The 16,767-nt window shown below is 45.2% G+C and overlaps 1 protein-coding gene across 3 annotated transcripts in view; it reads right to left on the bottom strand.

The window, feature by feature from the left end:
• LOC115473981 (sulfotransferase 1C4-like) overlaps positions 1-16,767 on the bottom strand; it is a 94,929-nt gene that overhangs the window by 30,516 nt on the left and 47,646 nt on the right. For 2 of the 3 annotated variants that reach the window (XM_030209221.1, XM_030209223.1), the window contains exon 7: positions 16,358-16,532. In XM_030209221.1, coding sequence (XP_030065081.1) covers positions 16,358-16,532 — 175 coding nt within the window. Of the gene's footprint in view, positions 1-11,980; positions 12,224-16,357; positions 16,533-16,767 lie in introns of those variants that run through there. The other variant, XM_030209222.1, reaches the window with a different exon arrangement.

The raw sequence follows: 16,767 nt of genomic DNA, 5'->3' as shown, positions 1-16,767 counted from the left end.
ACCTAAATGTTAAGATTTGGGCGTCCCCAACCGTATTATCGAAACAAAAAATGGACGCCCATCTTGTTTCGATAATAGTGGTTTCCCTGCCCCTTCACCGGGACGTTCCTAGAAATGGGCGCCGTTAGAGATGGTCATCCCCGTTCGATTATGCCCCTCTTGGTAGTGATAATGAAACAGTGATGGTATATATTCACATAGCAAGCAGCCTGAGCCAACAGATTTATTTTCCACTGAACATAATTAACTGTGGCAGCTAAAGGTGTGCTGAACTGGATAATGCTGGCACAATTAGACTGACTCTGGATGGAATTTCTACATGAAGGAAGCCCTTCCCTCATTATTTATGGGATGGGAGAGTTGGAATATATTGCACTAAATGAAAAATTGGATATAATAGGCATTACTGAGACCTGGTGGAAGGAGGATAGCCAGTGGGACACTGTCATACCGGGGTACAAAGTATATCGTAGTGATAGGGTGGACCGGACTGGTGGAGGGGTAGCATTGTATATTAACGAGAGCCTTGACTCAGATAGATTACAAATTCAGCAGGACACAAATCACACCTTTGAATCATTGTGGGTTGAAATTCCATATAGAAAAGGGAAAAGGACGGTGATAGGAGTGTACTACTGTCCGCCTCGCCAGGATGAGCAGGAGGACGCAGAAATGATAAAAGGAATCAGAGACGCAAACAAAATGGGCAATGTGATAATGGGTGACTTCAATTACCCAAATATAGATTGGGCAAATGTGACATTGGGACATGCTATAGAGGTACAATTCCTTGATGAAATCAAGGACAGCTTTATGGAGCAGCTGGTGCAGGAGCCGACGAGAGAAGGAAAAATTCTAGACTTGGTCCTTAGTGGAGCGCATGATCTGATGGGGAACGTTATGGTACTGGGGCCGCTTGATAACAGTGATCATAATATGATCAGTTTTGATATCAACCTTGAAGTAACTACACATAGGAAGTCAAATACATTAGCGTTTAACTTTAAAAAAGGAGACTATGATAAAATGAGAAGAACGGTTAAGAAAAAGCTTAGAGGGGCAACTGAGAGGGTAAAAACTGTACAACAGGTGTGAATGCTATTCAAAAATACCATCCTGGAGGCCCAGGCCAAACATATTCTGCGAATTAGAAAAGAAGATGAAAGTTCAAAAGACAGCCAGCGTGGTTAAAAAGTGAGGTGAAGGAAGCTATTAGGGCTAAAAGAAACGCCTTCAGAAAATGGAAGAAGGAACCGTCTGAAAATAACAAGAAGCAGCATAAGGAGTGTCAAAGCAAATGCAAGGTGCAGATAAAGAAGGCCAAGAGGGATTACGAAAAAAAGATAGCAGTAGAGGCAAAAAAACATAGTAAAAATTTTTTTGGTATATTAAAAGTAGGAAGCCGGCAAAAGAATCAGTTGGGCCACTGGATGACTGAGGGGGTAAAAGGGGCGATCAAGGAAGACAAAGACGTAGCGGAGAAATTAAATGAATTCTTTGCTTCGGTCTTCACCGAGGAAGATTTAGGTGGGATACCGGTGTCGGAAATGGTATTTCAAGCGGACGAGTCGGAGAAACTTACTGAATTCACGGTAAACCTGAAGGACGTAATGGGGCAGTTCAGCAAATTGAAGAGTATCAAATCACCTGGACCGGATGGTATTCATCCTAGAGTACTGATAGAACTGAAAAATGAACTTGCGGAGCTACTGTTAGTGATATGCAATTTATCCTTAAAATCGAGCGTGGTACCAGAAGATTGGAGGGTGGCCAATGTAACGCCGATTTTTAAAAAAGGTTCCAGGGGAGATCCGGGAAATTATAGACCGGTGAGTCTGACGTCGGTGTCGGGGAAAATGGTAGAGGCTATTATTAAAACAAAACAGTGGAGGAGTGGCCTAGTGGTTAGGGTGGTGGACTTTGGTCCTGAGGAACTGAGTTCGATTCCCACTTCAGGCACAGGCAGCTCCTTGTGACTCTGGGCAAGTCACTTAGCCCTCCATTGCCCCATGTAAGCCACATTGAGCCTGCCATGAGTGGGAAAGCGCGGGGTACAAATGTAACAAAAAAAAATTACACCCCTCCGAAGGGACACCACCTTGTAGGGGTGGAGGGGCTTGTGTGTTTCAATGACTTAGAGGGCTATGCTGAAGGGTTACCCATATCAGACAGGCCTCTGAGGAGAAACCAGACAAAGAGTGTCCCAAACTGGAAGAGTGGTAAGATGGTGACCTGAAGTTTGTATGCCCAACGGCCCAGCTGCCCTCTGACGTTTCGTCTTCTTTACGTAAATTTCCTCTCAGCAATTGCAGTTACCTTCACTGAGAGGAAGGGGACAACCGGCGGTCAGCCGCCGATGGCCAGCGTTTTATCCCCTGAGCAGCAAGTGCGGAACCGCTGCGTGACGAACTGCCCACAGATGAAAGGGTTGGCAAGTCCTTTGATTAGCGCCGGCGAAGGAGCGTCGACGCTCTTGGACCTGGAAAAAACAACTCCATTGCTCCTGAATTATTCAACCACCATGCCCAAAGGAGTGGAGGAGTGAGTTAGAGGTATATTCTGAAACGGAGGACGTTTACAGCAGAACCCGAATCGGCGGAACCACTCCTAAACACCTATGAGAAATCAACTTGGAGGTTACATTGAATACCATCTGGAAGGCGCTTTGGGACCTAACGGTGGCAGTAAATAATTTTGTTTCAGATATAATTTTATTAGAGAGTTGCATGGACAATTCAACTGAACCCTTTGAGAGAAAAAAATTGATATAACAAATGTGTCGTGTTCTCGAGGACCTTGGCATTCTGTCAGGCTTCTTCCCCGGGAGCACTGGGTTCGTGAGTCCTTGGGCCACTACCGTGGAGCGGCAGTGGCAGGCAAGGTCACTTTCAAGGTAGAGACGAGACAAGACTGGACTGGAACCCTGGACTGGAGTTCTGCACAGGAATACACAGGACTGGAACGCACCGGACGAGTGCGCACTGGAGTGGAGCCCGCTGGACTGGAACCCACGGGACCAGAACCTGCTGGACAGGAACACACTGGACCTAGGCTTCACCTACGCTTAGCCACCATTCCCCGAGGGTTGAGCCCTCAGGTTCAGGCGGCCGGCAGGGCTTACAGGAAAACCGGAACTGGAACTAGCAGGCAGGAACAACAGGAGTCAGGATACAGAAGTGCCCCCAGGCACCTAGGCGAAAGCAAGGCAGACAGGCAGGGAATGTCCAGGTTCAGGCAGTAGGCAGGTCAGACAGCGGGCAGAGAGTAGTCAGATTCAGGCAATGGTCAGGTCAAGGAGCAAGACTATGGCTGGAGCTCCAGTAACAAGGAGTACTGGCAACAGACAGAACTAGGGCTGAAGCTCCAGAAGCAAAAGAAAACACACACGGAAAAACCAGAAAGCTAAACACAAGACTAGTAAGCTGTACCCAAGCTAATAGGAAAGCTATGCCCAAGCTAACCAGTCATACACTAGGAACACACACAAAGCAAACACAGGAGAACTAGTAAAGCTGTACACAGGCTAACAAGCAAAGCTGTGCCCAAGCTAACTAGTCATACGCTAGGAACTCACACTGAGCAAACACAGGAGAACTAGTAAACTGTACACAGGCAGTCAGAGAGAAATGAAACAAATGTCTTGGCAAATAATAAAGGGAGGCGGAGCTATGGGAAAACTCCACCCAAGGGCAAGCTGATTTGCTATTCATGTTGAAAGGAGGGGCATGTATCTAGATGATGTGGAGGAGTGGCCTAGTGGTCAGGGTGGTGGACTTTGGTCCTGGTGAACTGAGGAACTGAGTTCGATTCCTGGCACAGGCAGCTCCTTGTGACTGTGGGGCAAGCTCCTTGTGACTCTGGGCAAGTCACTTACTACTATTACTACTACTACTACTATTTAGCATTTCTATAGCGCTAACACTCCATTGCCTGCCGCATTGAGCCTGCCATGAGTGGGAAAGCGCGGGGTACAAATGTAACAAGAAAAAAAAAAACAACCTCTCTAGCTCACCTAAGCCAATGGAACAAAAGAATTTTCCAAGCAGGAAACTTATAAAGGAAAATGGTAAGCATAAAAGCTTTCTAATGGTAGAAAAATCTTTTACTATGATCAGTGGTGTGCTGGTAAATTTTTAACAACAGGCTCTCTCCCCGGTCCACCTCTGCGCCCCCCCACGTCCACTCTTGCGCCCCCCCCCCCCCCGTCCACCTCTGCGCCGCCCAAAAATTGCAGAGCTGGCTATAGCCGGGGGGGGGGGGGGGGGGCAGCAATGCATTACTCTCTCCAGGAAAAAAAAATTAATGATCCCAGGTTCCAATCTAATTCATGTTTAATGTGGGATAAAATGCCATAAATAAGTAAATAAATATAAACTTTTAATGTTGAACACCCGATTCTCAAAGTGAACATATTCCAAACACTATAATGAAAATAAAATGATTTTTTTTCTACCTTTGTTGTCTGGTGACTGTTTTTCTGATCATGCTGGCCCAGTATCCGATTCTACTGCTATCTGTCCTCTGAACTCCGTTTCCAGGGCTTCCTTTCCATTTATTTCTTTCCTTTCTTCTTCATTTCTGGTCCTCAACTTCTGCCTATTTTCTTCATCCATATGCAGTTTTTCTCCTCTCTTCCTTTCCCCTCATCTCATCTCCTTCCTCACTCTTCCCTCCCCTCCATCCATGTCCAGCATTTCTTCTCTCCCCCCTCCTCTCCCCTGCCCTCCATCCACCCATGTCCAGCGACCCTCCTCTTCCCTGTCCTCCATCCACCCATGTCCAGTGACCCTCCTCTCCCCTGTCCTCCATCCACCCATGTCCAGTGACCCTTCTCTCCCCTGCCCTCCATCCACCCATGTCCAGTGACCCTCCTCTCCCCTGTCCTCCATCCACCCATGTCCAGTGACCCTTCTCTCCCCTGCCCTCCATCCACCCATGTCCGGTGACCCTCCTCTCCCCTGCCCTATATGCACCTATATACCCGACCCTTCTTTCCCCTGCCCTGCATGCACCCATACCCAGTAACCCTCCTTTCCCCTGCCCTCCATCCACCCAATCCAGCACTGACCCTCCTCTCCCCTGCCCTCCATCTACCTATACACAGCGACGACCCTTCTCTCCCCTCCATGATCCACCCATGCCCAGCGACGACCTTTCTCTCCCCTCCATGATCCACCCATGCCCAGCGACTCCCTAGTTCTCTCCCCTGCCACCCCCTCCCGAGTTGTTAATAGAATTCTCCTCCCTCCCGTCACCGATCTGACTCCTTTAATTCTTCGGGGCAGGCAGTCTTGCCTGCCTGCTGTAAGCACTGACTCAGTCCCCCACTGGCGCTGCTGGTTCGCGCTTCAAAATGGCCACCGCCGAGACTTACAATGGCGAAGTCTCGCGAGGCCACCTCTGGAAGTCTCAGCGGCCATTTTTAAAGAGCGAACCTGCAGCACCAGCGGGGGAGAGTCAGCACTTGCAGCGGGCAGGCAAGACTGCCTGCCCCAAAGAATTCGTCAGGTCGGTGATGTGAGGGAAGAAGGAGGGAGGAGAGCCGGCTCGCGGGTCTCAACAACCGGCTCGCAAGAGCCGAGCAAAGTTAACAACCGGCTCTTGCGAGCCGGTGCGAGCCGGCTTCAGCACACCACTGACTATGATGGATAATAATTCAAATGAAAGTACTTGGATTTTGGATTCGGGGAGCACATGCCATTTAACCAATTGTAAGGATGTCTTTCAGGAAATGAGTCCAGAAGAAGGTGTTCTTCAAACTGCAAATGCAGGGACTACTCAGATCCAAGCAAAAGGCATTGGATTCTTAAAATGCAAAGTGTCTAATGAAGTTAAAGAAACTCCTGTAAGTGATGTCTTTTATATTCCCCAAGCAGTTTGCAATATGCTTAGTGTATCTACATTAGATAAGAAGGGATTTGTGATTCATTTCAAAAACAGTAAGTGCACAATCTCTAAAAATGATGAAGTGTATGCTGAAGCTTTTATGCATAATGATGTTTATAAACTGAGCATTTCAGGTGAAGCCTCACATCTGGTGCAAGTAAGGAAGAATGATGGTAAATGTAGTCTGGAAATCTGGCACCACCGCATGGGACACCGTGATCCTAAGGTGATCCAGGATCTACACAGTAAGCAACTTGCCACAGGCATTGAAATAAGTGCAGATACTGGTAAAATGGAGAAATGCATAGACTGTGTTACTCAAAAGGGTGTGAGACCCTCATTTCCTTCATACACAGGAAATCGGAGTAATAAAGTACTGGACTTAATACACAGTGACTTATGTGGACCGTTTAATATCCCATCACTGGGAAATAATAGATTTGTGCTAATATTCTTGAATGATTTCTCTAGATACTGTGTGGCCTATCTGCTGAAAGAAAAAAATCAAGTCACAGACATGCTGAAGAAATACGTAGCTATGGTGAGCAATAAATTTGAAAGGAAACCAAAGGTTCTTCAGACCGACAATGGTGGTGAGTTCACTTCACAAAGCATGCGCACATTTCTAGAACAAGAAGGCACTCAGCATATCACAACAGTAGCTTATACACCAGAGCAAAATTCTGTTGCAGAGAGAAAATTTAGGTCACTTGTGGAGATGACCAGTATGCTGTCAGATAGCAACCTCCCTAAAAGACTATGGGGGGAAGCCATTCTCACAGCAGTGTACCTACAAAACAGAATGCCAACTAAAGGCGCTGAGCGCACACCACATGAGACATGGCATGGTAGGAAGCCAAACCTGTCACACATAAGAACATTTGGAAGTGCAGCATATGCTTATGTACCAAGGCATAAGCTGGATGCCACAACAGAAGGGGGCATTTTAGTTGTCTATGCTCCAGGACACAAAGGGTATAGGATTTTGAATCTGAAAACTGGCACTGTTGGCATAAGGCATGTTACATATTTTGATGAAAACAAAAGTGTTGATAAAGGCTGGATTATCCCAGATGAGCCTTATCATCCAGAATATGAAACTAGACCCATAATAGACATGCCAGTGTATATAAATGCCATACCAAGGCAGATGTCTGAAAGCAACTCACCTGTATCTAACAAGGAACAGGCAGAGGAAGCAGACACAGAAAGAATAATTGCAGGAGACAGTACAGTTGGAGAAGGGGAATCAATTGGAGAAGGACTCTCAGATTTAGAGGATACGGAAAGGTCGGACCAATTGGTTGTCAGACGCTCTTCCAGGGAAAACAGAGGAGTTCCACCCCCAAGACTGTCTTACCTAACAAAGTTAGCAGAAGCTCAAGAGCCCTTAACATGGGAAGAGATTGGGAAAATGTCAGCAGAAGAGGCTGCTGAATGGCGAAAAGCTGCACAAGAAGAAATTGATGCATTGCATCAAAATAAAACTTGGATTCTTACAAAATTACCCCCTGGCAAGAAAGCCATAGGATGCAAATGGGTATTCAAGTTAAAAAAAATGCACAAGGGAAAGTGGAAAGGTATAAGGCCAGATTAGTCGCAAAGGGTTATCTTCAAAAATATGGGGAAGATTTTGATGAAGTGTTTGCACCTGTAGTGAAACACACGACAATTAGAACCCCTCTGAGCATTGCAGTCTCAAAAGGCATGCAAGTCAACCACATTGATGTGAAAACAGCATTTCTTCATGGAGATATAACTGAAGACTTGTACATGGAACAGCCAACAGGTTTCATAAATCCAAAACAAAGACAGCTAGTGTGTAAATTAAACAAAGGTCTTTATGGATTAAGGCAAAGTGCAAAATGTTGGAACGACTAATTGCATGAAATATTGACAAATTTAGGTTTTAAGCAAGGTGAAGCAGATAAATGCTTGTACACTAGGTGCAGAAATGGTACATTTTAGCTTTTGTTGATGATCTGCTCATTGCAAGTGAAAGTGAGCAAGAATACAAGGACATTGTAAAATATTTAAACCAGAATGTTGAGATAAAAGAACTTGGTAATGTGTCATACTATCTTGGTATGGAAATTTAGAAACAAAATGATGGTTCTTATCTCCTAAGCCAGAAGCAGAAAATAAATGAGCTCATTGAAAGTTTAGGTATGCAAGATGCCCATGTTGTAGGCACTCCCATGATCACTGATTTTCTGAAGGATGGAACAGTAAGAGAACCTTTACCAGATAACATCCAATATAGATCAGCCATAGGTAAGCTTTTATATCTGACTACCACATACAGGGCTGATATAGCAAATGCAGTAGGGAATTTGAGCAGAAGGATCAGCTCACCTACCAAATCAGATTGGACTGCTGTAAAGGGGGTGGTAAGGTATTTAAAGGGTACCATTGATTGTAAATTAAAAATTCCAGCCAATAGTAACCCAAAGCTAATGTGTTACTCTGATTCAGATTGGGCTGGGGATCATTCTGATTATAAATCCACGTGGATATGTGATTATGTATGGGAATGTACAAATATCTTGGGCTAGTCATAAACAAAGCATTGTGAGCCTGTCTTCTACAGAAGCTGAATATGTGGCTGTATCAGAAGCATGCAGAGAACTGATGTGGATTGAGAAACTTTTGCTGGATTTTGGGATAGCTGAACAGAGACCAATCCAGATAATGGAAGATAATCAGAGCTGCATCAGACTGTCACAGAATGACAGGGTTCAGTCACGCACCAAGCACATTGCAACGAAATATCACAACGTGGGAGAGCTGGCGAAAGATGGGGTCATCAGTCTAGACTATTGTCATACTAGTGAGATGACAGCTGATATCCTGACCAAGCCGTTACCCAGAGAACGTTTTGAGAATCTGCGAATCAAGCATGGACTTTGCATGAATTAATAATTGCAAGACAGTTATGCATGAGAAGGGGTTTGTTAGAATATGTTTTGTATTTTTCATGCATTATCTGTCCAGCAATTTCTCTATGATTATCCTGTGACCTCTAATGTCACTTGCCTGGTGAGGCCACAACCATGTATTTCCTGTGGGTGTGGTTAAGGATTGTATAATGCCTTTTGGCCACACATGAGCTCTCTCTTGTTTTTCTTTTTTCATAACCTGAGAGGACATGCTTGATAGAATCCATTGTCATCTGAGCACATGTAAAAAGTTGATAAACTAAATATACTGTTATATGTTTTTCTAAGCCTGCTTGCATATACATGCAATATGTATTTTCTCTTTCTAACCACAAACTGTGAGTAAAGAGATGTTTTTACTTCATCTTTAAAAGAGACTGAGCTGTGGTTATTCTGGGGTGTGTAAGAGAGAGAGAGATGAAGATAAGAAGTTAATATTAATTGCTGTTACCATAAAAGGGAACTTATACTTATTTTTGCTAACGCTGAAGTTGTGTGTGTAAATCTGAAAAATGCTCTGATAAGTATTTACCATAATAATCCAACAATAAATAAAAAATTTAAAAAACAAAAAAAATTACAGAGCACATCCGAGGACATGGATTACTGAGACCAAGTCAGCACGGCTTTAGTGTGGGGAAATCTTGCCTGACCAATTTACTTCAATTCTTTGAAGGAGTAAACAAACATGTGGACAAAGGGGAGCCGGTTGATATTGTGTATCTGGATTTTCAAAAGGCGTTTGACAAGGTGCCTCAAGAAAAGCTACAGAGGAATTTGGAGGGTCATGGGATAGGAGGTAATGTCCTATTGTGGATTAAAAACTGGTTGAAGGATAGGAAACAGAGAGTGGGGTTAAATGGGCAGTATTCACAATGGAGAAGGGTAGTTAGTGGGGTTCCTCAAGGGTCATTTATAAATGATTTAGAGATGGGAGTAACTAGCGAGGTAATTAAATTTGCTGATGACACAAAGTTATTCAAAGTCATCAATTCGCGAGAGGATTGTGAAAAATTGCAGAAGGACCTTACGAGACTGGGAGAACGGGCGGCTAAATGGCAGTTGACGTTTAATGTGAGCAAGTGTAAGGTGATGCACGTGGGAAAAAAAAGAACCTAAATTATAGCTACATTATGTAAGGTTCCACGTTAGGAGTTACGGACCAAGAAAGGGATCTGGGTGTTGTCGTTGATAATACACTGAAACCTGCTCAGTGTGCTGCTGCGGCTAGGAAAGCGAATAGAATGTTGGGTATTATTAGGAAAGGTATAGAAACAGGTGTGAGGATGTTATAATGCCGTTGTATCGTTCCATGGTGCGACCGCACCTTGAGTATTGTGTCCAATTCTGGTCGCCGCATCTCAAGAAAGATATAGAGGCTTATTTTCAAAGCACTTAGCCTCCCAAAGTTCCATAGAAACCTATGGAACTTAGCCTCCCAAAGTGCTTTGAAAATATGCCTCATAGTGGAATTGGAAAAGGTGCAGCAAAGGGCGACAAAAATGATAGCGGGGATGGGACGACTTCCCTATGAAGAAAGACTAAGGAGGCTAGGGCTTTTCAGCTTGGAGAAGAGACGGCTGAGGGGAGACATAATAGAGGTATATAAAATAATGAGTGAAGTGGAACAGGTGGATGTGAAGCGTCTGTTCACGCTTTCCAAAAATACTAGGACTAGGGGGCATGCGATGAAACTACAGTGTAGTACATTTAAAACAAATAGGAGAAAATGTTTCTTCACCCAACGCATAATTAAACTCTAGAATTCGTTGCCGGAGAACGTGGTGAAGGCGGTTAGCTTGGCAGAGTTTAAAAAGGGTTTGGACAGTTTCCTAAAGGACAAGTCCATAGACCGCTACTAAATGGACTTGGAAAAATCCACAATTTCGGGAATAACATGTATAGAATGTTTGTACGTTTGGGAAGCTGCCAGGTGCCCTTGATTGGCCGCTGTCGGGAACAGGATGCTGGGCTTGATGGGCCTTTGGTCTTTTCCCAGTTTGGCATTACTTATGTACTTATATTACTCCCCCAGTGAAACAGTAGTAATAAAATAAGGCACATGTATTTTTATAATATACCACTGCATTCCACAAAACAAAAGGAGCAAGTTCCCACATGCCATCTTTTTCTTTTGACACAGCACAGGAAAAAATGATATTAAATGCTCCCAGGTTTCAACATAATTAATGACTTTTTAGAAATTGTACTTATAAATAATAAGACTTATTGTTCAGTACCTGATTCTCATAACATGATGTCTGTTTTGGTGGCCCTGTACCAAGTGAAAACATCTCTGCATGCATACAGGGAGTCCCTATAACCAGCCCCTCCAAATGACACAACGATTTATAATTTAGAACTAATTACTACTATAACCAATGAAACCAATACTTTGGTACATCCATATGCTGCACAAGCCGGCATATTTGTAAATATAATTGAAATAAAATAAAAATGCTACCAACAATAAAGAACAACAATGTGGATAGAGCAGCTTTTAGGTTTGCTTGCTTTGTTTTGAGTGAATGGGGATGACAGCTGAGTGGGGGAGAGGGAAAGGGAGACTAAACTAATTGGCTTCAGCTTTTTGACATCATGCCGGCTCCTGTTCTCAATCTTAACCTCCTTTGTGCTGTACCATGCAGTGGAATGATAGAAGAGAACGAAGAGAAGGGGAAATGCTAGGGTTGAGGCCCAGCTTGTCCTCCCAAACAAAAAGGCAATCTGCTGCACCTGGTTTCAGGGTTGCCAGATGGGCGGTTTTCTGCAACCCGCCGCAGGAAACTTTTGCCCACGGCGGGTTGTGGTTTTTTGGGCTTGTTTTTTTTTTTCGTGCGGGTTTTGGGTGGTTTTTCGGCCGGCGGGGGGTGGGGCTAATGGCGACAGAGGCGGGGTTTGGTGACGTATTGGGCGGGGTGATGACGGCGGGGGTGGGGCTGATTACGGTGGGGGCGGGGGTGATGATGGAAGGGGTGGGGCTGATGACGGTGGGGGTGATGACGGAAGGGGCGGGGTTGATGACGGCGGGGGTGGGGGTGATGACGGAAGGGGCGGGGGTGATGACGTCGGGGGTGGGGTGTGTGCGATTTTTGGGCGGGTTTTGGGCTGTTTTGGGTGGGAATTTTTTTTTTTATATGGCAACACTGCCTGGTTTTAGTAGATAGGTGTTTTCCTGTTAGATACATAGGGATGGCATCTTCTCTCTGTGTGTAGTTTTCATAGTATAATGGATGGGGCACCATCATGTTCCCCTTTCCCTCCCCTCCATCACCCTCCCCTCCATCAGAGTTCATTGCAGAAAGTGAGAGACGTTCCCACCATCTTTTTCCTGTAATCTTCATCAAATATCTCATTCTGTGCCACTGTGAAATGTGTTTTCCAATCTCCAACAGTCCCTGAAAAACAAAGGAAGGAAGAGTAAGGCATTATGTATCTATTGATGTCATTTACTAACATATAAAAACAGATATATTTCTTAATATTTTACACAGCCATTTGGAAAATCCTACAGGTACAGGAAACTCCCTGAATAAACAATACCTCTGTACTTTTCCAGGTATGTATGTATTCTCTGAGTTAGGAGTAACAGCTGGTTCTCTATTCTTTTAAATATTTTTCAGATCTTTTAAATATCTTTCAAATGGGTGAACTGAGCTACACATGAGAAAGTGACAAATGAGGTGGTTATTTTAAAGCCCTATTGCAAATTGGATGTGTATATCACTTACATGTCAAATCCCAGTTTTAGAAAGTTGGAATTAACATGTCCAAATTGCAAGGGGGTTGTGGTCTGGGCATGTTTTGGGCTAGTGTGTGACTAAAACATACATATGTGTTTCCCAATGAGATTTACTGCTGGCCCAAAGGACATCTAGGTTATATTAACTCATTTTATGGGGTGCTCCACTTTAGAAATTAGGGGAGATCACACACACATCACATGAGATCACACACACATCACATGTCTGTGATATCTGCAGCCTAGCACTGGTGGATTAGACATATTTGTTCTGATTCATAACACAGTTAATGGAAGTGACACTTTTTATCCACAATCATTGTTGCACAGTATTTTCAGGAATGACAATTTATCTATGTTCCTTAGCACACAGGTGTATTGGGTATGACACTTTATCAATGCTCTCAAGCATAGGCGTAGTTTGACTGTTTTATTTGGGGGGGCAAGGGATGGGGCGGAGCATATTAGCATATTCATTTGCATATATACATATGCTAATATGGAGGAAGGAAGGGAAAAAGAGCTGGCATTTTGGGGGAATAACCATAATGAATATGTATGAGATATCAAGCCAGCTCTTTCTCCCTTCCTTCCTTCCTTCCTTCTTTCCTCCTTACCCAGCACTCCCTCTTCATCTCCAGTAGTATTTCCCGACCCCCTTTCCCATACCATACCAGTGTTGACCTTAGAAATGCATAGGCTCTATATGTAGATCCTTCAAGAGGTAGTGTGTCGTGATTTAGGCTCTACACCCTTTCTGATGTTTTGGTGCCACCTCAGTAAGGCCAACACACAATCTCTCCACTGCAAAACGCTATACACAAACTTGTACAAAAACACACTCATATTCTTACTAAACCATAACAGCACTAATTCCAAGGACAGACTCAGCATGCAGCAATACCAGAAAAATTGAAACTTACATGCAAAATATCACAGATACACATTTCCAAAAGCTGACATATTCCAATTAATAAATTCTGAATAAAATACTTTTTTCTACCTTTGTTGTCTCATCATTTAGTTTTTCTATTTGCTTTGGTCCCAGTGTCTTCTGTTTTATGCAGTGCCTTCTTTATGCAGTAGCCCTGTCTCTACCCTTCCTCGAGTTTCAGTATCTGCCCTCAACGTGTCCCTCACCCCAATCTTCATCCTGTTATTCCTGTGTTTTTTGTTAATTCTCCCCTCTTCCAGCACCCTCTCTTTCTATTTCCTCCTTTCTATACAGCACCCTCTCTCCCTATTTTCACTCCTCTGACCAGTATATTCTCTTTCTCTCACCCTCTTCTGTCCAGCATATCCTCCTTCCCTTACTTCAATTCAGCATCCCTCCATGTCCCCTTCCCTTCCATGTCAGCTTCTCCATTATATCATTATTTCTCCTATGTCCAGCATATCCCCTCTTTGTCCCCATCCCCATACAATGTCTAGCACACCCCCCCCCATCATTTTCTTACCTCCCCATTTCCAGCATCTCCCCTGTCTTCTTACTCACCCTATGTCCATCATCTTCCAATATCCCTTTTTTCCCTCCCAGCATTGTCCCTGTATGCCCTTATCCCCTCTCTGTCCAGCATTGTCCCTTTGTGTCCCTGTCTCTATGCTCCCTCAATGACCACAATCTCGCTTCTCTGTCTCCCTGACACTCTCTTTTCTCTTCCCTTCCTCCTACCATCCATTCTCCCTTCTTCCCTCCTACCAGCTAATCCACATCTAACAATCCCTTCTCCCCCCCAATCCATCACCTCTTCCTCTCTGTTCATCACCCCCCCCCCAAAAAAAAATATCCAGCACGGCAGACCTGCACCTCTCTCCCTCCATCCTGTAGATCCTCCTTCTGCCCTCCATTCACCCCTACCCACATGGTTCCATCACCTCGTTCCTCCCAAAGGTGCAGCTGAACAGTACCTCCATTTTTCTCCTTTTCTCACCCCCCCCCATCCCGGTTCCAGCGTCTCTCCTTTTTCCTTCCTCCTCACTCACTTGCATTGATCGCTGCCGGTAGCGGCACTGCAGCCAGCCAGCAATAACAGCAGTCTGCCTCGGCCTTCCCTGCTACATGTCCCGCCTCCTCTGGTACAACTTCCTGTTCCGCATAGGCAGGACGTGTGGCAGGGAAGGCCGAGGCAGACTGTTGTAATCGCTGCAGCGCCGCTACCAACAGCCCCTGGTACCGAAGTTGAAGCGGCGAACGGGCGGCCGGCAGTAGTAAAGGCAGCAAGTAGCAGTCAGGCTCGACTCCGCTTTCCTGCCCTCTCTGCGTCCCGCCTTCCTCTGATGTCATTTCCTTCCGGGCGGGACGCAGAGAGAGCAGGAAAGCGGAGTCGAGCCTGTCTGCTACTTGCTGCTTTTACTACTGCTGGCCACCCGTTCGCCGCTGCGGGTCGTCGTCGTCGTTTGGGGGGGCAAAGCCCCCCCTCGCCCCCCCCCCAGTCTACGCCCATGCTCTCAAGTAAGCAACACTGAGGCTAGCTAGTCCAGAGCTGCCAAGTTCACCAGTTCCAGGAAGGAGACTTTTTGGTTGGTCCTGTTTTTTGACCCTATATTTTATTTATTTATTTATTTAGATTTTGGTCACACCTTTTTCAGTAGTAGCTCAAGGTGAGTTACGTTCAGATACTCTGGATATTTCGCTGTCCCAGGAGGGCTCACAATCTAAGATTGTACCTGAGGCAGTGGAGGGTTAAGTGACTTGCCCAAGATCACAAGGAGCAGCAGTGGGATTTGAACTGGCCACCTCTGGATTGCAAGACCGGTACTCTAACCATTAGGCCACTCCTCCAGAAATCAGTGCTGAATGCATCAGATGGTGGTGTCAGAAATCCAAGACCGGTATAAAACTTCCTCCTGAAAATGGGTAAATTGGCAGCTGTAGGAGAAGCTTTACTTCCGAGCAGACAGCAGTGGTGGGATGATACTTTTCCATTCAAAATAGAGCCTGACTGAACCCAGGATCTTCGTTTTCTGCCAAAATTGAATTTGCAACAAAACTCCCACCACCACTCCCTCCCTCACACCTGGCTAAAATAGTCTGCCTCCTGAGCCAATCCCCCCTGGCGGCAGCACCCCTCTGGTCCCTCCTCCGTGATCACTTCACCTCCCATTCCACCTATAGGCCCTCCCTGGGCCTATCTTAGGAAAGCCTGGTGGTCTAGTGGCATCTTTGGGGGCAAAAATTAACCCCCACTCATTCCTTCCCTGTGCCGCTGCTCCATCACAATGGCTCCTGAGATCCATTTTGCAATTGGAACCAAATTGTTGCTGGGACCTCCCATGGCAGTCTCATGAGACAGCTGCGGGAAGTCTTGGCAAGCATTGCGATGGAGCAGTGGCACTGGAGCGAATGGGTTTGTTCCTACCCTGAAGATGCCACTAGACCACCAGGCTTTCATAACATAGGTCCAGGGAGGGCCTGTGGGTGAGATGGGGGAAGGGAGTGATCTCAAGGGGGGAGGAGTGAGTTTCAGGCTTCAGCCAAAAATGCTCAGGCATTTTCAGGTGAAACCTGAATCCAGATTTTGGTCGTGTTTCTGTGCAGAATCCAAAATCAAAACTGAAATTCAGTCGACCTGTAATTCACAATGCATTTATTCTGACTTTTTCTGTCCCTCACATGAATGGTTCCTGAGGGCTTAGCCCTGAGAATTCTATTTGGGCAGTGATTTGTTCATTCTTCCCATAATACAATCACCACAGGAGTGATGTTTCCATTTCCATCAGGGATTCGTGCTCTCAGCTTATTTTCAGTCTGAGCAGGGGTGAGAATTGTCTCAAGTCTAGCAGATGTCACCTTTCCTTATGAATGGAGAAATGGAGTGATCAAAGCAGGGATGAGAGCAGTAGTTAGTCATGGGGTTCTCTTTCATAGCTTGAAAGGAGGTGTGTCCAACGATCTCCTCTATAACTTTCTCCCCCAGATCCTTCTCCAGGAATTGCATCACCTTCTGAATCTCATGGGCAGGATCCTGCCAAAGGAAGAAAAATGGATAAATAAAAGCCCATAGTGGTGTGGAACTGACTCAGACAACACCTCCCATTGTCTTAATGTGTTTGTCCCTAAGGTCCATGCAGACCAATGACATTGCTTCCTCTTCACTTGAACTTTGGGGGTGGCTAATGCTTTTTCTGGTATTTTGGCCCACACAGATCATTGCTACTGCCTCCTTCCCTATGACCCACTCAGGTTGCTAATGCAAAAAG

This window comes from Microcaecilia unicolor, chromosome 7 (assembly GCF_901765095.1).
Source record: "Microcaecilia unicolor chromosome 7, aMicUni1.1, whole genome shotgun sequence".
In the NCBI taxonomy this organism is placed as follows: domain Eukaryota; kingdom Metazoa; phylum Chordata; class Amphibia; order Gymnophiona; family Siphonopidae; genus Microcaecilia; species Microcaecilia unicolor.
Note: the sequence above shows the minus strand (reverse complement) of the source record. Positions and strands in the feature narration are given on the sequence as shown.